Source organism: Streptopelia decaocto (assembly GCF_964273445.1).
Source record: "Streptopelia decaocto genome assembly, chromosome: 4".
Classification (NCBI taxonomy): Eukaryota; Metazoa; Chordata; class Aves; order Columbiformes; family Columbidae; genus Streptopelia; species Streptopelia decaocto.
In genome coordinates this window covers 287758-312694 of record NC_138658.1, presented here as the reverse complement: position 1 = coordinate 312694, position 24937 = coordinate 287758, and the positions used below count along the sequence as shown (strand labels likewise).

The 24937-nt window shown below is 51.1% G+C and overlaps 1 protein-coding gene across 8 annotated transcripts in view; it reads left to right on the top strand.

Moving 5' to 3' along the window:
• Nucleotides 1–24937, top strand: part of SLC4A4 (solute carrier family 4 member 4) — a 182786-nt gene that overhangs the window by 102738 nt on the left and 55111 nt on the right. For all 8 annotated transcript variants that reach the window (XR_014184009.1, XR_014184010.1, XR_014184011.1 and 5 more), the window contains 5 exons: nt 9441–9598; nt 19624–19711; nt 21039–21193; nt 21656–21769; nt 23138–23312. Coding sequence is in view for 5 of the 8 variants with exons in the window: in XM_082052103.1 (XP_081908229.1) it covers nt 9441–9598; nt 19624–19711; nt 21039–21193; nt 21656–21769; nt 23138–23312 (690 nt within the window). In the remaining 3 variants the exon portion in view is untranslated. The remainder of the gene's footprint in view (nt 1–9440; nt 9599–19623; nt 19712–21038; nt 21194–21655; nt 21770–23137; nt 23313–24937) is intronic.

Here is a 24937-nt window from a genome sequence, read left to right as displayed (position 1 = left end):
GCGGCGGGTCTCGGCTTCAGGACGCAGATGCGGGACCTGGTGAGACGTCCCCGTCAGCTCAGGGGCTTTCTTGCTGAGCGCAGAGATGAGCTGGAAGATAGAACGGAGGAGAGCCACACAGAGAGAAGGTATTTACAGTGGTCTCGGACACAGCGACAGCAGGTGGTAATAATGAGATGTGGGTTTATAAAAGTCATAGACAGCACTCAGATTTACCCATGCTAAGCTTTGTGAGGTTGGTTCCTCTACCCTTAGGGAAGGGCTGGGTTTTATGCTTTCTTTGGATTTACTTTGATCTTGCATTTGTTTTGTTTTTTCTCATACCCTTTGCCTTCTTAATACACTTTTCAGAGTTAATCTTCTTACAGGGTAACCATTAAGCTCTTTTCACAAAGAAAATGAACTTAGGATCCCTCTTGGGAAAGGGCAGAGAACCCTCAGCTCTTTCCAAAGGACCAGCCGTGATGGTGCTGCCCGTTCCGTGAACGCCGGAGCAAAGAGGGTCCGAGCTCGGGGCTCTGCAGCCGACCCACTGTCCTGCAGCACGAGTTAAGACGTGTGCTTGGCTTGTTCTTCAGTAATTTTAGGATCATTGTACTATTTTTTGCTGTCATTTTGTCCTCTAAAACCAGTTCCAATGTACTGTTATTCGCTTCTGTATTCCGTCTTTCCCCATTGACATGAAGTCTTTATCGGCGTGTGATAAGCAGTTATATTAGTGGCTTTAGTGGAGAGATTGCTTCATGGCAAATTGTGGGGTTAGAGTATGTCCACTGGCTTTGTGTGATTCTCTTCCTTGTGTTTGAGACTGGATGAAGAAGGGTTTGCCGTTGTCCCGTGGCTGAACAAGAGGCTCGAGTCCTGGCTCCGGCCGTGGCTCTGCCGCTCTGAGCACCCGCACGGCTCCGCGCGGCCGAGACGGGGCTGTGGCTGCTGCGCTTGGATGGTTTGCATGGAGCGGCTCTTCTGTGCCGTAAGAATGGCAGCTCCGTCCCTTGTGCCGTGGTAGAGATTGCAGCAGAGCCTGGGTCAGCACCCGGAGAGTCTTTCAGACGCTGACTCAAACCGCTCTGATGATCAATAGATTCAGTAAAGGCCACCGAATTTTGACTTTGCTGGTTTTTTGCTGTGGGCTTCCTTGACATTTTGGCAGTTTACAGGATCATTAGGGAAGAGGAGGTGTGCTCTCTTTCGTTGTATTTGTGTTGGCAGAACACTTCTTCTGAGACAGCGATGTGGAGAAGGGATTTGCCTTCATTTGTCTTATTTATGAGGCGTTGGCTGCCGTTAATGTCCTGGTCATTTGCAGCTGGACAGACGAGCAGAGGCAGCGGCCCTCTGGACGATTTCTCTGTCTTTTCTGTTTTCCCAGTAACGAAGCGGCGCCTGAGCCGCTGCTCTCGCCAGGCTCGGTCGCGCCGCGCAGCAGCGGCGCTGCAGCCGTGTCGGCACGACCAGGGCTTCCCAGGCACGGGATTCCTCCAGCTCCTGAAAGCCACACGAGTTACTCACTAAACACCATATTGAATGGTATGAAACTGAAAGACTTAATTAAGGTTCCTTGAGCTGTGAAAAAAGCACAGCCTCCTGCTTTAGCCGAATCTGGCCTACAGAAGAGGTGGGTCTAGAAGAAGCAGGTGCTTCGGATGGGCTCTGCAGCAAACCTGGACATGTCCACATGTGTATACATTTCCACAGCTTGTTTGGGTCGGGCTGGCTGGTTCCTGGCGCTTTTCCTGCTGCGCTGAGCTTGCCCGTACACGGTCCAAGAGTTTGCATTAGCCTGCTGCAGGAAAAGGGACAGGCATGTTGAAAATGCATGGTAAAAATTCAGCTTAGATAAATTTAAAGTGGTCATCTTCATGCCTTAAATTGTTAAACCAGATATACTTAGAAAGGATCGAACACATCTGCTTTTTTACAAGTGTCTTTGCCAGGTTGCACATCTATATATTTAATGCAAATAAGCTTTTCTGCTACGGTTATGTCTCTGAGCCACTTGCTAGCTCTGATTGCTCGTCTGAGCTCCGGCCAGCTCACAGCAGCTCTTTGTCCGAGCGGGTTCCCGAGGCGGGTGCGGAGGAGCAGCGCGGTGCAGCTGCCGCGGCAGCGTCCGCACCGCGCCTGCCCCGCCGCCGGCGCCAGCGCACGCTCCAGGCTGGTGCTGTGTGTTAAAGGCGCTCCTTCCTCAGCTCAAGGAGCATCCTTTCTCTGCTTGAGCGACCTTTTGGAGAGCACAAGGTTTTAATCCTCTTTGCAGTACTCAGGGGTCGGGTTGCTGTGGATGGCGTTACAGCACAGCTTGGGAGTTAGCTTCTACATCGGGTTTAATCATTTGAGAATAGTTTGAAATTATTTTTGCAGCTCAAAGGTCAGAGCTTTGTCTGTGAATGAAGGTTAATTGAAGAGTGGAGTGCAGCCTCGAGCAGCCCTGGTTGCTGTGCCGCGAGCGGACCGCGGGCAGTCCGTGTTCCCAACGCTGAGAGCGTTTCTGTTCCTGTCCTGGGAGAAATCCTTCGGTTGGGCTTTGTGACAGTGTCCTTGGCAGCTCCCAATGGCCGAACCACTGTGACTTCTCTGATGCTCAGGCTGTGGAATGAAGAGGGCAGTTAAAGAAATACAACCTGTTTTATCAGAGACCTGTTGCCACTGAACTGATGCAGTAGCAGGTAGAAAATGTATGTCGGTATAGGGGAAGTTAACTGACCTGGTGTTATCACATATGCAAGGGCTTGTATATGGGACAAAGAACAGCTCTGAATGAATATGGTCAGTCAGAGAGAGGCACAAACCTCTTCTTATTTGTTGTGCTGTGTGCACTGTTTATTCCAAATGGTGTTTCCATATCAACGGGGAATCCCTGGCAAAGCCAGCTCGAAAGCCAGAAAAGAAACTGGCCTTGTTGAGAGGAGCGCTCCTGCCGTTCCTGGGGCCCATGGGCAGGGTGCTGAGGGCTCCCGCTGCGGGGAGCGAGGTCCGGTGGTGAATGGTGGGAGTGACTGCCTGCTTCTCCTGTTGGAACAAGGTCTCCTCGTCCCTGCGTCACAAGCAGAGATCCCCAGGTCCTGGGGCTGTCAGCCTGGGTGACCTACTTTCACTCCATGGAGCTGAAATGAAAGTGACTTGTCTTCCCACCCAGCTCGCTGCCACTTTTCTGAAGGAAAGGAGATGTTTCTAGGAAGTTTAGTTAACTGGAATTTCATTTACTTCGGCCTTTTTTCTGGATGCAGAGGGCAGTTCTGCGTGCGAGGTTTCTCCCCGCACAGTATCAGCGTTCCTGGGCGGTGAGTTCCGTGCGCAGCCCAAGTGCAGAGCGCTGAAGGTTTCCCTTTAGGTGAGGACAGCTCACGGGAAGGCTGTCACGAGCATGCATCTGAACAGACGGGAGAACAGAGCTGGAGAGGCAGATTGAAATTCCTGGGGGAATTAGCCTTTCTCAAGTACAGGAACACCATGTGTTTGTGCTCAAGTGTGGGAACCCCACGAGAATCATAGAACCAGATCCCCCGTGCTTGGCTGCGACGTAACAGGAGTTTGGGGGCCTGGATCCCTTCTCCCCAGATCAGGGAGCGTGAAGCCTTCCGTTACACCAAGCACCGCGAGTGCAGCTAGGCTGTGACGGCGATCTGCACGATCAGGCCTTACCCTAACTGCTGGGTTTTGCCGTTTGCCGCGTTCAGCGGTTTGGTTTCCGCCGCGGCCGTGCCGTGCCCGCCGGGCTTCTGGCGGCACCGGGAGCCAGCGGGAGCTGCAGCCCGCGGCAGAGCCGGCGCCCGGCCGCCCCGCCCTGGCTGGTGTTACCACTGCGGTGTTGAAGGACGATGGATGTGGTGAAGGCAGAAACGGCATGTGGCAGGGTGAAGAGGACGGGCTTGGGATGGACTCTGCTGGACACATTAAATATAATCTAGGGGTCTTCGGCTTGGAAACAGGGGCTTGGGGAAGAGGAGGGAGATTTCTAAAGTGATGAAGGGCGTGATGGAGAAGAGGAGGAGTGGAAGATTTTCCCTGCTGGATCGGGATAACCCCGGTAGCTTTGCTTTTCCAAGCCTGGAAACCACAAGCTTGGTTTTTGCCAGATAGACGGCATTCTCAATTTTTCATGCGGTGGTGTTTGCTTTGGTCGCTTTGTTCCGCTGACGACAGCAATTAAACGCTGCCAATGGGAAGGGGAATTCAAGGTCACACCTCAGATCCTTCACGGCTACGGGGTGGCGGGTTATGAAATAAGTATCTTTTCATAGCTTCCTTAGGTGGAATGGATGAGGGGTTCGTTATGATTTTGGTTTGTTAATATTGTTGCTGGAGGGATGAGACAGGGATTATTAGTTTTGTAGCGTAGCTGTGTAATGCTGTTAGGCCCAGTCTGCTGTTTGTCCCTTTGCTGGGCACACGGGGCTCCCCGGCTGCGGACGGCGGGCGCTGTCGGGTGGGCGCAGCGCGGACAGCCCATCGAGGCGCCTGCTCTGCCCGTGGCACAACGGCTCACACAGCTCGGCAGCTCACGCCTCGCCGATGCGTTTTCTTCTGTCCCTGCCCTTCTTTCTCATAGGCTGGTTTTTCAAGCAAGACGTAGCTGCAGAAGCTTTACCTTGAGGTACAACAGGTGTAAGGTGGCATGTGAGTGTGTAGCTGTGTCCCGTTAACGCGGCTGGCACTCAGAAGCCAGCGGGACGGTGGGTGGGGGGTGGCAGCGCAGCCAGCGGTGGCAGCGCCGGGCGCACCCAGGCGTCCGTGCAGAGGTCGCCATTGCTGCTGTCCTGCTGCAGAGCTCGGTCCCCAAAGAGCAGCTCATTTCAGGCTTTCACTGCCCTGTACCCTCACGTTCAAAGGAGACCGTTCCCGGGCAGGTGGGTGTTTTACCCGAACTTCAGCTCACGCAGCCAGAGGCTTTAGTCGGGGAACAACCAGGTTTTTCCGAAGATCAGCGCCTGCATGTTCCTTGCAGGCTGTTTAGCAAAGCCTGGAGCGTCATTACAGTAATGTGACTAGCTGAAGGGCTTCTCTGGTTTTAATTTTAGTGCTGCATCATGGGTTTCTGGTTAGCTTTGGTTTCTGATGCTTTAGCTAATGACTCATTTAATGGAGTTTCACTTGCCTTGGGTGTTCTCTTGCCTTGGACAAGCTCACAAATTGCTTTGCACAGTTTGCCGGGGTCACAGGCAGGAGCCACGTGTGTCTTTTCCAGATGCTCCCTTTCGCGCTCCTGGTTTTTGGGCAGCTGTGCGCTTGGTTGTGCCGCCATTTCTTCTGCAGGGGCCGCGGCGTTGGGAGGACGAGGCCGCGAGGTCTGCGGCACAGAGACGTGACCGAGAGCAAACCGGAGGCGCAATGAAAGCAGCGTGTGCTTCAGAATCGCTTTCGTTCCCGATAAGTCTCAAGTGTCTGATGATAATAACGGTGTTAAAATACATTTAGGGAGACTGTGATTTTCAGGTTGCCGTGCCTTTTCACAAGTACCGTGTTGGAGATCTGTGGCCTTTAACGTAACATTAGAGGTCAGGTTGGGATGATGCTTGGTTTAGCAGAGAGCCGGGCAAGTGAAGCGGGCGCTTGCACCGCGTGGCCTCGCCCCCGCTTCGCCTCCCTCCGTGTTCTCGGGGGCTGCTGAGGACTCGAATCCTGCTGAAGCTTCTTCAGGGAATGGTTCAGGATGGACTGTAAGTGCTGGCTGCACCTTTCCCATCACCTGCCTGATAAATGATTCAAGAAAATGTTGAGTGGTGCTGCAAAACTCATTTGGAGGAGAAGAAAACCCCACAGTGTAATGGTTATCTCTTGAAAATCAGTCATGCGTTTTGATGTGCTGGACGGAGGGGCCGGTACCCTCAGCCTCAGGAGCCGATCGGCCGCGGGACGTGAGGAACCTGCTTGTTGGTTCTGGTTCGGGAAGGCACGTGGGGCTGGGCGAATACAGGCTTGTTCAGCAAAGCTGAACGTTATTGCAGAGTTGCCACCTTCCTGGTGTCATTTATTCCCGGTTTCCCCCAAAGATGCTGTTCATGTACTAGTAGAGCTTTTCCAGGCTTCCTCCACAGGCCTCCTTGATGCTTATTTAATACATTCTCTGGTGGAAATCCTGACTGAAGCATATAGGAATAGGATTGTTCCAGCGTTTTTTTTCCTGCTGCATCAATAATTCATGCTTTTCCATGAGACTTTTTTCCATTTTTGGAGTTCCTCAAGTCGCCCGGCAAAGCTCAGCACAGCGCTCGTTGTGGATTCATAGCCCAGCTTCACGTCACCCGCTTTGTGCTCCTGGCAGGACATCCCCCCTCGCCATTCACTCTCAGCCAGAAAACGCCGAGCATCTCCAGAGATCACCCAGGGCGACGGGGAGGTTTGGGAACCCACCGAGGGCAGCATTTTCAAAAGCCTTCAGCTTCCAATGAATGCTGCTGCTGAAGTTAAAGACAAAGCCGTCTCGGATCCGGGCACGCTCGGAAGCCCCTCCGGGCTGCGAGGCCGCGGGCCGGGTGCCGGGCCAGCCGGGGACTTCAGCAGCCTGGGATGACGATGGGGACAGTGGTGGCCCCCAGGAGCGTGGCCAAGGCTGTGGGAGCCTTGCTGGGCTGCTTGACCTAATTAATAATTCAGGGGAAAGGCAAAGAAAAATTTGAGACCTCTTAAGCTTACAGTTACTATTAATTTTGTTTCACAGATAATAATTAAAGCCACACATCAGAACATGTTTATTAGCTTCTCATAAGCCAGTTGCCATTTTGAATGAACCGTGGGCTGAGTCCTTTCACCTGTTACATTCATCTAATGCTGAGCGTATAAAAAGAGAAGGCTGTGTTTATTCCTGCAGCTCCCTGGAGGATGCTCAGAGTGCCCCAAGCTATTCCATGTCTGTGACTGTGACAGTCAAGTAGCAACTGCCTCATCTGCAAAAGGCAGCAATCGAAAAAGATATTTCTGTCCATTTCCTGTGTTTCTAGGAGTGCTGTTTTTGTCGTGGTGCTCCTTTTTCGAGTCCGAAAAGGGCTCCGTGCGTGTCCTGGAGCCGGGGGAGCTCTGTCTGGATCAGAGGCTCTGGGGTTGTTTCCGCTCCGCTGTGACAGGCTGTCGTGGTGACGCGATGGTGACACGGGGCTGGAGGAGGTAGGAGAGGATGCGTATACACCACGTTTACAGCCACAGTTCGCAGTGGGCTTGCCACGAGGAAGGGTTAAACTGCAGATATGGTGGAAATACGTATATTGCTATGTGCTTTTCTTGCTCATCAGGCAGCAAAAACTGATAGGAGAGTCTGTTAAATACTTAATTTTTTTAATATGACACAATATAGTAAATAACTACATTGTTTTGCTTTGAGATACCACCTTTTATTAAAATAAAAAACAAAGTGGTGGTGTTTTTCAAAGGCACTGAAATGTAGAGCTGAAGTACGAGCAAGCCTGAGGGTGAGCGGTGCGTTTGCACCGGTGTTTGCGCACGGCGGCTTCGCAGCTCCTTTTGTCGTGTTTCTGGCGCAGCCGTTGTCATTGTTAATGAGGAAGAAGTCATTAAGGAAAAGAACAAGGCTAGAAAGGCATCCTGGGAATCACAGGTCGAAATAACCTGGGTAAGAAAATGAGATTGCCAGAGCAATCAGAAAGTGACTTTTTGGTGTCTTAGGTGAATTTCTTTTACTACAAAATATTTGCTGAACTGTGTATGTACTTCATATACCGTTATCTGTATTTACGTGGTTGCATTTCAGAAGAACCCGTCCTGTGCCCAGGCCAGGTCTCTCAAAGCAGCCTCTGCCACGCTCGATTTCGGGTTTTCTCTCGCGGCCGGTCTGCCCGTCGTTCTCCGGAAGCGTCGTGGTTGAAAGTGAGGGCAGAACACTTAGGGACTCGCTGATACTTTGAAACGGGCTTTTTTTCTCCGGTAACTTCCGTGCTAAGGTCGAGTTTGGGAGCAGCGGGGTGCCGGCCGAGCTGCATGAGGCGCAAGGATATTTAACTGTTCTGTTGAGGAGGTGGAAAAACCACCTGGGAAAGGGGCAAAAGCAGCTGGCACAGTCGCTCCCATCGGCTTTGCCTTTCCTGGTGTTACCGACCGGCTGTGTAAAACACGGGTCAATTTTAAAAAGTGCCCTTACCCTCAACTACCACACATAGTTCTGTTGCTGTTTTGTGAAATACTTGAGTTAAGGGTAGATGTGATTGTACTTCAGAGAAATAGTTGTGTTGGTTGTACGCATGTGCACATACACACGTATATATACACGTACGCAGCCCTCCTCCTTGGCGTGCGGAATGCCAGGAGCCTCATCGAGAGGGGGGATCGTTAACACAGGGTGCTTGTCTGGAGGGGGTTCCTGTGCCACCCAGCCCTTCCTGGCTCAGGACCCACACACAGACCGGTGGGCTCACACAACCACCCTCTTCCTCGCTTTCCCTCCTTCCCAGCGGGCTTCTCCATCCCTGCCCGGGCTTTTATTTTCTTCGTGGATGCCCCTTCTTGGTTCACCTCTTCCCAAGGCTTTCTCATCCTCTCATACACCGGCGAGGTGAGGGATGCAGCAGCCGCCGGCACCATTCTGCAGGAGGAGTGAGAGCAGTGTTTCTCCTGGCCAGGAGGTCTCTGGTGGTGGCACGGTGTCCCCTGTCCCCTCGGCCGCATGCTCTGGCCGTGGCAGCCCCCGGGGAGAGCCGAGGGCTCGGGCGGTGACGTGGGAAGCGGCAACGAGCCCGTCTCTCACCGGGGCTGCTGCTCAGGCCTGGTGTGGTTTCAAAACCAGCAGGGCTGCTGCTGTTGCCCAGCGACTCCTCGTGTGCTGGCCTGCACAGGCAGTGGGAACAATGGCTCTGGACAACCTCGAGCAAATTTTAGATGAGGGCAGAAGCTACGGGCATAGGAAATGTACTCCTCAAAGCTTGTGCTAAGCTCAGTGTTTCCTTTGGAACTTGCAAAGACGCGCACCCGGTGAGAAGCAGCCGCTCCTGGCGGGCTCTGCTGGAGGACGGCGCTCAGCGCTGGCTTCCTCGGGCTGGCGTGGCTGCAGCGGCAGCCGCGGGTCCTGGAGTGGCGCTTTCCCTTGTGAAAAGCGCCTGTCCTCGCTGTGCAGGCAGCGAGTCGGTGCAGGGCTTCCTCCTGGAACCCTGCCCGGGTGGACTCACCTCCCTCCGTGCTGTGCACCTTTTTCTCCCCAAAATAACACCCTTATTTCAGGGCCGTAGGTGGAAACCGCAGCTTCGAGAGGTGTAGTCTTCTCAACGTCGTCTTGGCTCCAAGCACCATTATTGCCATTGTTCCTCTGAGAATGATCTTCTTAGCATTTGTATCTCAGTAGACTCTGTGGGGATGATACATATTGGACAAAAATAGGCTCAGGTTGATATATTATGACCAAGGAGGAAATGCGGGTGAAAACGGGCTAAGTTTTGTTGCACGTTCCCTGTCTGCATACCTAACAAGATGTAATTTTCCTCTTCCCACTGACGCAGCTGAAGAATAAGTTCATGAAGAAGTTGCCCCGCGATGCCGAGGCCTCCAACGTGCTGGTGGGGGAGGTGGATTTCCTGGAGAGCCCGTTCATCGCCTTCGTGCGGCTGCAGCAGGCGGTCATGCTGGGCGCGCTCACCGAGGTCCCCGTGCCCACCCGGTAAGCGCGCAGCCCCTGCGCGGGAGCGAGATCGGGAGGTTCCGTAACAGAAAGCACCGGGCCAAAAGGAGATGCTCTCCGTGGCTTTCCATTGTGTTACTTGCACAGCAGTCACGTGTTTTTTCAGGATTATTGGTTTTAAAGTAACAAAACTCATGGTAGCTGCTTAACCGTATTCAGGTTCTGAATTTGGCTATAAGTTATAAGCTGTGAAATCCACAAACACACTAACTTTATGACTCAGTGGTAGAGAGCGCTATCAATGTGAAATTGAACTCCTGGGGTTTTTTACCTGCACCTTGTTTCCTCCCCCAGCGCACAGGGTACGTACCGCAGATTTCCTCGGCACGTTTTTGCAGGACATACTGTTCCTCTTAAAATCTCCCGTTAGGCAAAGGGTGCAATTCTGGCCCTGCTGGCAGAGGGGCAGTCACTCAGATGAACTTGGGGATAGAATTCTGTCGTGCTGGTTGCGCTCTATGTTGCTTTGTAATTCATAACGGTCCCGAGGAAAACGTCATATGAATATTTTATTTATTGTGACTCGTGTTGCAAATTAATCTACAGTCTCACAAGTATTAACATATCTTATGTTTGTAAATACTTGAATTCACTGCTTGAATATGCATAGCTGCCTGTACAGTGAGTGTATATATCTACCAGAATAGAAAAGCTGAAGTCTTGTTTAAATTCTTAGTAATATTACCCTTAGTTATCCAGTTGCATATTGTTTATTGTGTAACATAGTAGAGCAAAATTATCGCTATAGCTGTCCAGAGCGTGTGCTGTATGCGAGCATTATGTAGTAGTATTAGATGTAGTAATGTATAAATATCTTTGTTTCATACACATGCGCAGACCCGACCCCCGGTAAGAACTGCACAAATTCTGCTCTTGGTGTCGCCTCAGAGCGGATTTGCCTTGGAGTTCCAGTTGTGCCTTTCACATCACCGATGTGCATATCTAAGGCTGTGTCAATTAATTTGCTGTAAGAAGGGATGTAGTACCCCAATAGAAGTCCGTGGCTAGCGCATTACTAATACTGGCATGAATCACAGCCGTTGTATGGAAGGAAAGTTGCATGGCTGTTATAACCTGTACCGCACTTGCATGCACAAAACAAAGGAAAAAATGGTCTAGTTTTGCCATTAGTTTAATTGCCTTTAGTAATGCAGCAGTGTCTGTATATTTGAGTTACTTTAAGTGACTCCCATCAATAACCATGTCAACAACTGTGTGCACACACTCGGGTATTCTGTTTGGAGCATGGGGAGATAAAAGTGGCTTAGCTGTATAGAAGTTTATTCTTCATTCCTCAGCATTACTGGGCTCCGTGTGCCTCACTATTTCAGCCTTTAAGTCTAAGGCCACTGACTCTTTTTCTAAACATGGTTCCGAATGCTTTTCAGCAGACGTAAAATTAAATATTGTTTGTTTTGGTAGAGGGAGCCAGGAAGTAACATCTAGGATTGCTGAACAACCTCATTACTCAGTAGCATTAATCAAGACAATATGTCCTTCCGCGCCAACATTTTTTTCCAGGAAATAGTATTATCCATTTGCCGTCCTCCAAACCAAATGCGAGCCGTAATCAGAGCAGGGAGGCTCATTAGATTGCTTTTGTGAGTAATGAAGAGCCATTTGCAGTGGCTGCATCCTGCGAAATTCGATCACGGAAATCCCGGCGGGGCCGGGCGGGCGATGATGGAACATCTCTCTGCTCAGCGCTGGGTCTTGGCCATCTCACGTGGCAAATGTTCCTGGCGTGGACCTGCCCTTAGTGACCCGCGGGCTCCACAAGATGCTGGAGCCTTGGCGTGTCCACCCTCTGTCCCTGGGGGCTTCTCCTTTTGTTTCGTTAGATGATGAAGTTCCCGGTAAACTCATCCAGACCACGCTGGCGGAGCTCGGAACCCCCTGGGGTTCTAGGCGAGCGCGAGGTGCCGTTCCAGTGCTGCGGGCTGCTTCAGGGGCAGCGTGCTCCATGCGTCTGGAGTAGCAGCAGCGTGACCCGCGTCTGTCGGTGTTTAGCGAGCAGGTTGTTTTCCTGTGGGCAGGCGGGGGATTAAACACCCAGGTTTCGGCACACGGTCTGTACCGTGGAGGAGAGGTGGCCTTCGCGTGGCCACCTGTTCCTGCGGTGACGTTGCTGCAGGAACATTTGCACAGCCGTTCAGTTTGTGTTTCCGACGTGCTACGTTAGTTAAGACATCTCGTGCTCTTTAGCAGCTACAGATATACTGAGTGCTTCCCAGGAACCACGGAACTGCCTTGACCTGAAGAGGTGATGGTCACAGGGCTTGTCAGATCAGTGGCAGGAAGATGGGGAAGGCCCGTCCAGGAGGCTGGAAGAAGATGAGAAGGGAGAAAGTGTTCCCAGCCATAGCACTGTGTCACACGGCTTTCATAGGATCACAGGACGGTTTGTGTTGGAGGGACGTTCCCAGCTCCCCATTTCCCCCCTGCCATGACAGGGACATCGTCACCAGCTCAGGGTGCTCAGAGCCCCGTCCAGCCTGGCCTGGGATGTCTCAGGGATGGTTCATCCACCCCCTCTCTGGGTACCTGGGCCAGGCTCTCACCACCCTCAGGGCAACAATTCCTTCCTCATGTCCGGCCTGAATCTCCCTCCTTTAGTTTAAACCATCACCCCTTGTCCTGTCTTGATGTTTCGCTCTTCAAGGCACTAACCCAGCAGGGTTTGCAGGCAAAGGGCAGCAGTAGCTTCTGTTAGACCAGCTGATAATCAGTATATCAGCTGTAACCATTAGCTGGACAGGTCAGAAATTGCCACAGTCTTGTCATGTAGAGCAAATATGACACCAAGCCCTGCAGAGGTGAAAGGCTCGTGATATCTCCAGTCCCTGCCCGCTTCTTGGTTTATTCATGTTGACCTAGTGCTGTAGAAAGAAGGATTATTGTGTGCATAAGGTAGACAGTATTCAACACATAGACTTACAGTTAAATAGGTTACTTATTTCTGCTATTTCTTTCCCCTCCACACATTCTTTGGCTTGGATTTCTCTTGTAAGTTATAGAATTTTGGACGCTTTGTAGAAATAAGATTTCCTGTGTCGAAATGACTCTTTTATGGATTCATAAATTTTATATGTATTTTTCTGTTTACGCTTCCTTGCTGAGTATTTTAATATTTCCTTTACTTAAAAGCAAATTTTTACTTAAAAGCAACCTGAAAGATCTTATGAACGTTCCAGGAGAAGTTTCTCAGCAGGATGTTTCCATACAGCCCCAGTAACAAAAACTGGGGACCCGAAACAGCATCGGGAGATCCCAGCCTTTCTCTGTGTCGTGTTTTCTTTTCACTTCATCAGATTGAAAACATCTTTAAGGGCTTTGGTTTTCTCGTATTGAATTTAATTCCACGGTGCTATGAAATCCTCGTTCTGGCAAGAACTTGGTTACTGTCCTTGCACCATGGCTGTGGTATGGCTGCTTCTCCTCTGGACAATGCAATAGATGCAGCTCTTTATTTCATAAAAGAAATGTGCAATTATGTGTTCTGGTCTGCTGCATTAATGTAATGTTGATGGGAAAAAAGAAAAGATGAAGACTAAGCAAGGGAAAGATGTTTTTGGAGATAAGCTGTACGGACTTGCAGAGTCTAATATGTAGTGCTGGGAAATTGCCTGTGTCTACAAGTCTCAAATGAAATGAGGTAACTTGCCCAAAGGTCACTTAGGAAGTTTGTATCAGAACCAGGAGTCGACTTCTCTTCGCTTGCCTCCTAACCTCAGCTTTTAACTGCAAAGGCATCTTTTCTTCTTGGTAGGTGAGGATGAAACGTGCGTCCTGATCATTGACTGTAGCCTGGAGATGGTTTCCAGGGCTGCGTCCTTCAGCAGCATTGCCAGCACGAGGACCGGCGCTGGCAAACGGGAGCTCTGGCAGCCACGGTCTGTCTGTTGGGGTGCTGGACGCCCTGCGAGACGCCTGCGGTGTTGGGGCATTGCCCAAAACTGGAAAGATCTCCTGTGTGAAACAGAAGGAAGGACCAAAGGCTCCACTGTGTCCTTCGGTTACTGCAGTCTCAGGTTGTACTCGTTTCATCAGACGAGCGAGCCTCAGATTCTGCTGGGAAAGAGCATCATGAGGGCGTTCTCCCAGCCCTCGAGTCCATCAGCATGTGTCTCCATTGGGAATGCTGGATGACCTGCAGCCATCACACATGGTGTCCCACAGCAGGAGGACTGTTTCCCCCGCCCCTCCCCAAAACCCCAGTGTTTTCTTTGGGACCTTGCTGAGTTTTCCATCATGCAGGTGCCTTTAACCCTTATGGAGCTGCTGCTCTTGCTTTCTGCACGTCTGGGAGCAGGCTGCTGAGCAGGCTGAACTGCCATCGTGTTTTAGTTGCCCTTCCTTTCTGTTTTTTCCTGTGTGTGTGAGGGGCCTTGTCTCGCATTGGTGGTCAGCCTGCCGAGAGACCCTGGTGAAGCTTGTCTTGGCCTCCGGCAGTCTTCACTACAGCCCGTACCCCACAGGGGATTTGATATCCATGGGCATGACGGATTTCTAGCAGGATGTCCCAAATGGATGGAAAACATGAGTTCTACACTGGCTTTAGAGCCTGTGTTATATTCACTCCCCACCTTCTTGGAGTGCTTTTCATGGGATTCGATGGAGATTTCTAGCCAGATGTCTCACAGCATACAAAGCTTTGTCGCTTCCTGAGCAAACCGGGTGGAAGTTGTGTCCCCGACTCCGAGTGACCTCGTGCCAAGGTGCAGAGTTGTGTCCCCCTATAGCGGTTGTTGGGTTTGGTCTCTGGGCTTGTGCACAGTACTGCTACGGTGCTTCCTTCAGGTCTTTCAGGTGCATTGGCTGGGTCTGCAGCACGATGGCTGGTGCAGATTTGTCCACTGGGCACTGCAGTTACTCATCTGTGAGAGTTTATTCTTGCTGGGTTTGGTGGCGTGGTCCGTATATCAGAAGGTGAGTTGTGCATAGTCGGTGAAGGGTGAAGCCTGCAGCAGTGACAGGAGGAATAGTGCTTTAGGTGAAACAAGGTGAGGCACTGGGGCTCTGGCTCATCGTCAGCTTGGAAACAGAGGATTTGGGGTGCTCTGAGTACGCTGGCATGCACAGTTTGAGACCAGGGGCCCTGTCGGTGAACTGGTGCCCAGAGCGTTCCGCAGAAACTCTGCATTCTGCAGACGATTTCCGAGAGGCTTGGAGCCGAGCAGTGCGAGGTGGAACCTCGCGTTCTCTGCCTCGGGGCATCCGCAGCAATGTACGTATCGGAAGGGGACATCTGACAGCCCGGCGTGTGTTGTGTGCAGCACAGAGGAATTGCGAGGGGCTTTCCGCTGAAGAGGAGAGTGTGCCAGAGCCGCAGGCTTTCTTACCTGGAAGTGTTGGTAACTAAACAAAGTTAAATGCATGCAAACATCATCTAGTCCAAACTGCTGAAATGCACTGAATTTTTGTATGTTTATAATATTTGTTACTTTAAACGGTCTCGTTCTGCATGCTGAAGGCAATTCTGAGCTGGGCCAGGCAGGACACAGGATTTAGAAAGTGTCACAAACCTACTTGTTTCTAAGAACGTTTTAGTAGATGCAGGAGCAGTCGGGTGCTCGTCCGTTGGAACGAGCCAGCTGATGTGAATGTTTCAGATGGTTGTGAAAATGCCTCGTTCCCCTGGAAAGCCGGGAGAATGCCAGACAGCAACTTCTGCAGTCATGGACCTTTTTTAAATCCATATATTTGGATAATTTGCATCCTAGAGTTTTCTAAAGAGTTGGCCACGGCACAGTTTCTCTTGAGTGTTGTTTCATAGTGATTGGTGAAACACAGGGAAGGTTCCAGGAGGAAGGAGGAGAGCAAAGGGCATGACCTAGGCCCGTATGGCTTAGTCGCCTCGGTGTGACCCTTACGTAAAACACAAGCCTCATGAAGAACTTGATTAGAAAGTGTTGCAGTTAGTAATGGCAATTAATATATATTTATGGGTCCTGTCCTACTAACTTCGTGCATTTTTTTTTAATAGGGCTCTAGATTTTTTTAAATAGTAAATATTTATACTTGTTTGGATAGAATACACTATATGAGACATTTGACTTAGTATCTCATGATATTTTGATTTAGGAAGCTAAAGTAACGTGTAATAGAATGCCTGTAAGAGCAGAAGTACTTCTGGTGAGGCGTCACAGCTCTAAACCCTGCTCTGTTCCACGTTTCGTCAGCAGCTTCTGCGAAGGTGCGTAGTTAACGTGGCAGAGGTTGAGGAATGGCAGCGGGTGTCTGTGCTGAACCTGCCCCGGGCAGCTGCTCCCCGGCGCGGGCAGAGCCAGCTCGGGCTGTCCGGTGCCGCTGCGGGGGGGCTGGCGCAGGTAGCCCCGAATCCCGGGTTCCCTGGAGCGGTGTTCTCTGCGGCCGCCGCGGCAGCAATCCCAGCTCTGCGTCACCCCGCCGCGTTTCCTGAGACTGCCCATTGTCCGTACCTGAAGTCCTGTCCCGGACCGGGTGATCCCGGCTTTGTTTTCTCAGGAAAGCAGGCTCACGTGAAGTTCCTGAGTAGCAAAAGGTTATTCCATCTACGCATTTGCACTGACAGAACTGCCTGCTCTTGGACCGTTTCCCTGAGGAAGACTCTGATTCATCAGGGGAGGGTCACAGAAATGGTCCTCAAGTGACTGAAAAGAGGAGAAAAGCCTAAATGTCTTAACCTAACTGGCAGATGTCTAAGGGTGACTGGGTCGATACGGGAGGATGTTGGAAGGAACGGAATTATCAAGGGTTCCTCAGTGTAGCTGTGAGAGACAATCAGAATTTGTGACTGCAAGATGAAGCAAACATAATTTACACTGGAAGTAACGCAAGCAGTTTTAGATGAGATGACTTACCAAAGGTTATTGAGTGCTTATGTTCAATTACTGACGGAAAAGTCCGGCTGTACTTGGAAAAAAGCGTCATTTGGGAAGCTTTAAAGTTGTTTTGAGCAGCTATTAGTGTTTCTGTTTGAAACACACGCTGATACGGGGTTTGCTGGAAATTACCCGAATAATTTCCAGTCTTGACTAAATTAGGTGAGATGGAGAAGTTGGTCTCCTACCCTGTGACGTCTTTGGCTGGTGATTGCAAGGGTGAGTTGGTGTGTGAGTGACAGACCTGCACCCCAGGGTCACTCGTTGAAGTGCAGCGCAGGGCGCACGCGTGGAACGGCGCGTCTGGCCGGTGTGGGCTGCGCTGGGGCCCCCGCGGCGCTGTGCGGGACTGCCAGCAGAACCAACAGGGCCGGCGGGGCTGTGCGGGACTGCCAGCAGAACCAACAGGGCCGGCGGCGCTGTGCGGGGCTGCCAGCAGAACCAACAGGGCCGGCGGTGTGTCGCTGTGCGGGACTGCCAGCAGAACCACCAGGGCCGGCGGTGCGGCGCTGTGCGGGACTGCCAGCAGAACCACCAGGGCCGGCGGTGCGGCGCTGTGCGGGACTGCCAGCAGAACCACCAGGGCCGGCGGTGCGGCGCTGTGCGGGACTGCCAGCAGAACCAACAGGGCCGGCGGTGCGGCGCTGTGTGGGGCTGCCAGCAGAACCAACAGGGCCGGCGGGGCTGTGCGGGACTGCCAGCAGAACCAACAGGGCCGGCAGGGCTGTGCGGGACTGCCAGCAGAACCAACAGGGCCGGCGGTGCGGCGCTGTGTGGGGCTGCCAGCAGAACCAACAGGGCCGGCGGGGCTGTGCGGGACTGCCAGCAGAACCAACAGGGCCGGCGGTGTGTCGCTGTGCGGGACTGCCAGCAGAACCAACAGGGCCGGCGGTGTGTCGCTGTGCGGGGCTGCCAGCAGAACCAACAGGGCCGGCGGTGTGTCGCTGTGCGGGACTGCCAGCAGAACCAACAGGGCCGGCGGTGTGTCGCTGTGCGGGACTGCCAGCAGAACCAACAGGGCTGGCGGCGCTGTGCGGGACTGCCAGCAGAACCAACAGGGCCGGCGGTGCGGCGCTGTGCGGGACTGCCAGCAGAACCAACAGGGCCGGCGGTGTGTCGCTGTGCGGGACTGCCAGCAGAACCAACAGGGCCGGCGGTGCGGCGCTGTGCGGGGCTGCCAGCAGAACCAACAGGGCCGGCGGTGTGTCGCTGTGCGGGGCTGCCAGCAGAACCAACAGGGCCGGCTGGCCAGGCAGAGATGAGCACGGGACAGGTGCGTTTCCACAGCCTTTTTTCTGGGACAGATGTGACAGAGGATTGACTGGAAACTTGTGTTTCGGCAGGTGCGCTGCAGGTCCTGCGCGAGTGAGTAGCTGTCAGCTTGGTACCCCTCTTACAGCATTAAATCAGCTTGAAAGTAAGAGTATTTCTGCAAGAGGTAACAGGGTTTACCACTGCAGCACAGATACCCTGGGCTTGCATATGAAACTTGGTTTAGCCGCTGGGAGTGTCAAAGATAAGGCTTAGATACTTCTTCTAATGAGTGCCAGTTAAGAGGTTTGAAAACCCAGAGGCCTTTCACCAGCTTCCCACTCCTCTGGCACAACTGCCAGACAACTTTATTGGCAAAAGCATCCTTTGTTCCACATAGAGCCTTTTCCTTTGAGGAATCTCATTAGAACATATTGTCATGTGAACTGTGGCTGGTAGGAAGGACTGTGTGGGCAAGTCCTGATACATCGCACGTTGAGACTGACAAAAGCAAGGGCACAAAAGACAAAGAACAGTGATTTCCTGTCTCTAAAGGTTTCATATAATGGTATTTTTGAAACTGATTATCAGTGACTTGCATATAGTTGCTGACCAAAGAGATCGTGTAAGAAATTAACTCCTACTGCCCTGCAGATTTAGTCCCCACCTCTGGTGGTGCCTTCCAGAGCAATAGGTTTACAACTGCAGAACCAAGTTTCAGACTTAACAATTAAGCTGCGACTATGAAGCCATCAGACGGGATTACAGGTCTCTGGTATGGATTGTCAGTCAGAGCAGAAGTTCAGGGCATACAAGTTGGGCTTAATTATTCATCGCTAAAGCCCTGTTTCAGATTAGTGGTTTCCCTTCTCTTGTGGGTTACCGCTCTGCGTGCTGAAGTGTAACAGAGATGTCAGTCCCAGCAGATCGTTAATAAACACATAGAGTGCTGTCTGATAGCTTGGGGAGTGATGTGGAATATGGTGAGCAACGTGGATATTTCATAGCATCTTGTCTCTTCACTCTTATCTCATCCCTCCTTTGAGCAGAGGGTACTCAGGTCAGAGGGTGTCACTGCCCTGGGATGTGACACACATGTTTTATACACGGATTGAACAGCCACAAGGAGCCAGGAACATTGGATTAAAGACAACACCATGGAGGTGGACGGGCTTTCTGTGGTGCGCAGGGCATGGATTCTCCACAGCTCCGCTCTTCCAGGTCTGGGCATGAGAAGAACGTCCTTCTTTCACCTGGTCCTGGAGCCTGGTTGTGCATGATGGATGCTGGATGACAGCGGCTCGTGTGTACGGCTGCAGTAGCCTTTGGCCTTTTGGCACAAAAACTCTGAGTAGTGTCTTGCTTATTGGAATAAGCATGATGGGCAGCAGGTGTCACCTGTATTCCCAGGTTAGCTGGAGTGGTGCATACCTTGTTATTCAGGAGTAAATGCATTGGATGTGAAATTTGTACAAGTCTTGCGTTCAGTGTCTGCTCTGGATGCCAGGTCTGGCTATCAGGGTTCGAGGGGAGGTGATGCTTCTGAAAACCAGCATAGGGTATAACTGCTGCTCGTGCGACTGCTGGTGTTTCAGGTGCTGCTTCCCGGGGTGTGCAGTGGATTGCAATGGAGGAGTTTCGCCATGCGTGTGCTCCTCGGGGTTCAGACAGATGCCGTCCGGGGTGCTCTCCGCCAGCCTCCACGGTTGCTCACAGCAGTGGGAGATCTCACCTTCCACAGCGGTGAGACTGAGCAGCCCCTGGCAACCTCTGCATCTCTAAGGGACAAAACGTTTCTTTTTCAAAGCTGAATTTCTGTCCAGGTCTTCTATAAGGAATTAGCAGTCCGTTTTGCTATCCTGAATGGGAACAATCTGTTTGTTTTGTCAGATTTCTCTTCATCCTGCTGGGACCTAAGGGCAAAGCCAAGTCCTACCATGAGATCGGCCGAGCCATCGCCACTCTGATGTCAGACGAGGTGGGTGTCTTGACGTCTCCGGTGTGAAATGGGTTCTCCCAGGTTCCAGTTCATCAGCTGGTGTCGATGGCCTTTCCTCCAGTGTGGTGGACTGGAACAACCACGTGGGTGGGATGCACATGCAGATGAAATATCCACGTCATCTCTTAGTTCCATCTGTTTCTGTAATTATTTAATCTGCCTTCATGCACGACTATAGAAAGTTTTTGTCCATCGTGTGTCTATATCATGTGTATATTATATGTGTGATTTCCCTGCTAGCAGTCCCTCTCTCAGAATGACGTTGCACTAATCCTGTCGCGGTGTGTGTCTCGTGTCACGCTCCGCGGTGGCAGTAACGCGCAGCCACGCTCCAGGCAGTTACCGCAGAAATGGCTGAACCCAGGCGTAGCTCTGTGCGTCGCGCTGTATCCCAGACATCCTAATTCAGGCTGTGTTTATATGTTATCTATTAGTAGCTAGCAATTAGTCGCTAATCACACACCTCAATGAGATGGTAACTTTACTTTCCGTATTCATTTACAGCCTCTTTCTCCCAGTGCCCTTGGGCTCTGTGCATCTGGGGCTGAGTTATGTTGTGCTGTTTCTTGCTTTCTCCTCAAGTTTTCCTGTTCCTGTACCGTTCCCTCAGTGACCCCTCGCCTGGCCTCGGCTCCTCTGGGTTCCGTCACCCCGCTGCTTGGAGCCCTGCTGCGTTTTCCGCAGCCCAGCGCCCTTCCCACCGCTGCCTGTTGTTTCTGAGTCTCGCGTGCTGATCTGCCCTCACACCAAGCACTCCAGGAGATTTCCCTGAAATTCAGCGTTAGTGCTCTTTTTCCTCTGTTCTCTCATTTGCCCTTCCTCACTGAGAGTAGGTCTTTCAGTAGAACTAGTTTGAGCTTTTTGAGTAAATGTTGTCGTTGTTCCTGTGTCACAGGGTTGAAAGCTAACCTGTATTTTGATAGACTGAAGTAGGTAGGAAAAGAGGACTGACACTTTTTTGTGGCTTTGTAAAAGTGTTTTCTCAAAGTATAATTGAAACTCCCTATTTATAGGAAAACTTGTTTTGGTTGAATGAAATGGATAATTGCTTTGGTAATATTTTTAATAAAGATTAGAAGTCCATGTTTTGCAAAAAATTAGAAATGCCTGCAGGAAAACAGTATCATTAAACCACCAACCAAGGGAAAGGGCTTTCCTGAGCTCCACACACCCTTGTGCCAGGTGTCCTGTTACTTGTTTGATAACAAACAAGTTGTTTTGGTGGAATAAAACTCGGGAGCTGCCTCTGGAGTCTGGGCTACAGGAAACACGAACCTTTTCTCCAGGGAGTTTCTCTTGCTCACAGGTGTTCCATGACATCGCCTATAAAGCCAAGGACCGGCAGGACCTGATCGCTGGCATCGATGAGTTTCTGGATGAAGTCATTGTGCTCCCCCCCGGGGAATGGGATCCCGCCATTCGGATAGAGCCCCCCAAGTCTCTCCCATCATCGGACAAAAGGTACCAGCGGTGCACGGCAGGTGTAGCTCCGTGAGGAAGGGCGGTGTGCTTCGGTTCTGGAGGGGTGACGAGAAGAGCTGCTGCTGTGGGTGCGTCACGTTATTGAGCAGCTGCAGACTGACCTGCATCTGTCTGTCTCCATTTGGAAAGTACTAGAAATATTTTTGCGTCTGTTTTTATAGCTGGAGGGAGGTTGCTCTTGCACTTCTGTGCCCTTTAACATGGTGTTGTAGGCACATGATAACATATATATGGTTATCCAGACTCTTTTTGGGGTTCTGCTTGGTCTTTTTAACATGCAGCGTGGCAATCTGGCTGCTGGCAGGTCAACCTTCTAGTCTCCTTTCAACAGCATGGCTTTAGGGGAGGCTGTGTAACACTTTTCTGGAGGAGCTGTACGTGGGCTGTGTTGTGTGGAGCCATCAGGCAATGCACTGACCCTCGGCTTGCTTTCTTGCCTAGGAAAAACATGTACTCTGGTGGAGAGAATCTACAGATGAATGGCGATACGCCTCATGATGGAGGACACGGCGGAGGGGGCCACGGGGACTGCGAAGAACTGCAGCGGACGGGCAGGTCAGTGTCCTGTACCTGCTGCGATCCAGCCAAGGGGCAGCGCTTCCTTCCAGAACCGTTTTGGCCCGTCCACTTTCCATCTCAACACACTGTTTGTATAGGCTGAGCTGTCCCCCCAGAGCGTGTCCTGTGGGCCTTAGTGCCCAGCCTGGGACTGTCAGAAGGGTTCTGAATGTCCAGCCTCGGCAAATTACAAAGCATCTTAAACGAGGCGCTCAAAAACGCCTCAAGGCCAAGGTGGAGGTGTTGGCTGTTGAAAGTCAGTGTACCTGTCAAGTTAGATCGGAAGGGATGTGAATGTAGCAGGCAAAGCTACGTTTTCCATTCCGATCACTGGAAGTGCTTTAGCCAAAGCAGAGACGTCCTGTTTTCCAGACATTCCTGTTGTAGTTGAATTGCACAGATGAGGAGTTTTATGGGATAGAAATAGAGAAGGTGCCAAGGCCCCAGGCCTCACTCTGCTGTGTTGCACTATTTGGGTGCCATGCAGAAGTCCACCAGCGTGGGAATGCAGTTCACGTGGCCATAAAACAGGTTTTTGTGGGGGTATTGTGCCTTCCCTCCCACTCTGTAGCTTTTTTTGGGTCTAGTAGAATATCTAAATCCCAGGAGAGAAGTCCGACCGTGCGCTGACACTGACACGCGGGTGTGACGAGGCGGGTCCCACGCCCGGGCGCGGGGCCGGGACCGCGTGTGCCCAGCGCCCCGCAGAGCGGAGCGTCCGGCAGCCTCGGCCGCCGCCAACCGCGCGCGGGAAACGGAGCCGCAAGAGAAAGGGGGTTGTGCTGGCAGTGTCGGAGCCGCACGGCGCTGATAAGAGTTGAACTGTGTCTTGTCTGTGACCGTGCAAAAAGAGTATGTCTGCAAGTGGAGCTCTCTTGTTCTCCAGGATGATTTCACTTAATTGTGTTTTGACTTCAGGTTCTTTTTCTGGGTAACAGTTTGAAGCATTTTTCCATTTAGCAGATTCTTTGGCTCACTCAACCATTGCGTCTGCCATGTGGAGAAATTTAGGCAGGGATTTAGATGAGAGGTAGTGTATTTTATTACATCAACCAATATAGTTGGGAGAAAAAAAAGACCAGTTTCCTGAACTGCAAACTTTGGTGATCTGTGTCAGCAGAAGAAGAACTTGTGTCTCTTCCCAGGTGTATCACATGTTCAAGATATTATCTGATATTATCTTTCTTTACAGCATTTCTCAGCGATATCCCTGGACCATCGCAGCTGCAGTAAGACTATTATGTAATGTGATGATCTCACTCTTTTCAGATAATGCTTCATTTCTGGAAATGTTTCTGATTACTTATCATGGTGACTTTCACTGTAAAGCATTCTGCACAGGTCTTCTCTTGCTTGTCTTTTCAGATTCTGTGGTGGCTTAATCAAAGATATAAAGAGGAAAGCACCGTTCTTCGCCAGTGACTTCTACGATGCTTTAAATATTCAAGCCCTTTCAGCCATTCTTTTCATCTACTTGGCCACAGTGACCAACGCCATCACCTTTGGAGGTTTGCTTGGTGATGCTACAGAAAACATGCAGGTTAGCAATTGCTTTCAGAAGCAACAAAATAAGTCATTGGCCTTTCGCTGTCGACAGTCACATAGACGGGTGTTTGGCCACAGACAAAGCTTGAATTCTGGGTACAGCTAGTGTAGGTCTCCTGTGTTTCCACTGGAAGCTGGCTTGTTTCCTTTGCAAAACTGTGAGCAGTTACCTGGAATGGTGTTTGAAAGGTGCCAGGCAGCAGGGAAGGTCCTTGCTCCTTCAGTATGGAGAGGTTCCTTTGGTCTGCTCTTGCTGTTCGTGTTCTTGGACCATTTCAGTCCAATTAAATTTACTAAGTCTGCTTCAGATTTTCTGTGGCATCACAGCATAACGCTGTATCCTCTGCATAAGTCTTAAGATCCCTGCACTTCTCCCTCTCTGATGGAAAGAAGATCCTAAGATTCGCAGGAAAGCAAGTGAATTTGGAGACGTGACACGGGAGAAAAACGTAAGTTCTTTAGAAAGGTGGTTTTTCCGACCAGTGGAAGGTCAGATCCTGGGAAGCACGTTGCAAATCCGGAGACAGGCTGGATCAGCGGTAAAGGCAGAAGTAGGGGCTTCAAGACATGACTCAGTTTTAGATGAAGCCTGTGAAGAAGGGATTCTCTACTAACGCTGCTGTAGGTTATTCGTGTTTGACTGGAGCAGAATTATGCTCTAGCAGTGTGCTCTAGATTTCCTTTGTTGTTCTGAATAGGAAGAAAACGTAGGAGGTTGTATTCAGACAGATTCAGTGCAGCCACGTTGAATGGCAGAACAATAATTAAGCTCATAGTGACAATGACTTCTTTATTCATTTACGCAGGTTTAATGAAAGCAAACACAGAAAAGGCGGGCACATAGCTAGAGCTCTCCGCGTCCCTATCATAAATTACAGGCTAGAGTAAGTCAGTGGCTTGGTGGAGTGCCGAACTTCCCTCTCCCCTGTGCAGATCTGATTTACCTCTTCCGAAACCAGCTCTGCAGTAGTCACAAACATTTCCTCTCCATCTTAGTTTTTTTTAAGAAGCACCTTGCATTTCGAGAGCTTGGAAATGTGTCGCTCCTGTGACCAGCGCTGGAACTCCTGCTGCATTAGGCAGTGACGGTCCTGTGGCTTGCGCTTGGTTGTGCCGTTAGAGCCAGACACGTGCCTTTGCTGTCTTTAGTTTTGGCTGCTGGACCCACAGCCCCTGCCCCGCACGGGGAGGAGGTTCCTGCCTTTGGACCTCATGAAACTCCTCTATAATTATACCTGAGACCTGAGTCCTGCCAAAATCTTTATCCCTCGCTTCTCAGCGGTTTGTTCTCAGTGCGGATGGATTTGGGGGTGCAGCCGGAGATGAGGGCTGGCAGCACGGGGGGGTCTGTGGATGCGCTCCCCGGCTGCTCGCTCCTTGTAGCCATTTTACATGAAATGTCACTTCACAAAAGTGGAGCAAATGCAGGAAAATCGAGTCGCTAGAAAAACCCAGTGCCTCCAGTCAGTTCGTAACATGGCCCAGCACAGGACACTGCTGTCTGTTATTTTCTAATCTGTGCGCTTCAGCATTTACTTGCTTCTCACACACAACAACCACTTGAATTTCTGGGGTTTTATTTACATACCAATTTAAAATTGAAGCACCAACAGTTTTTTT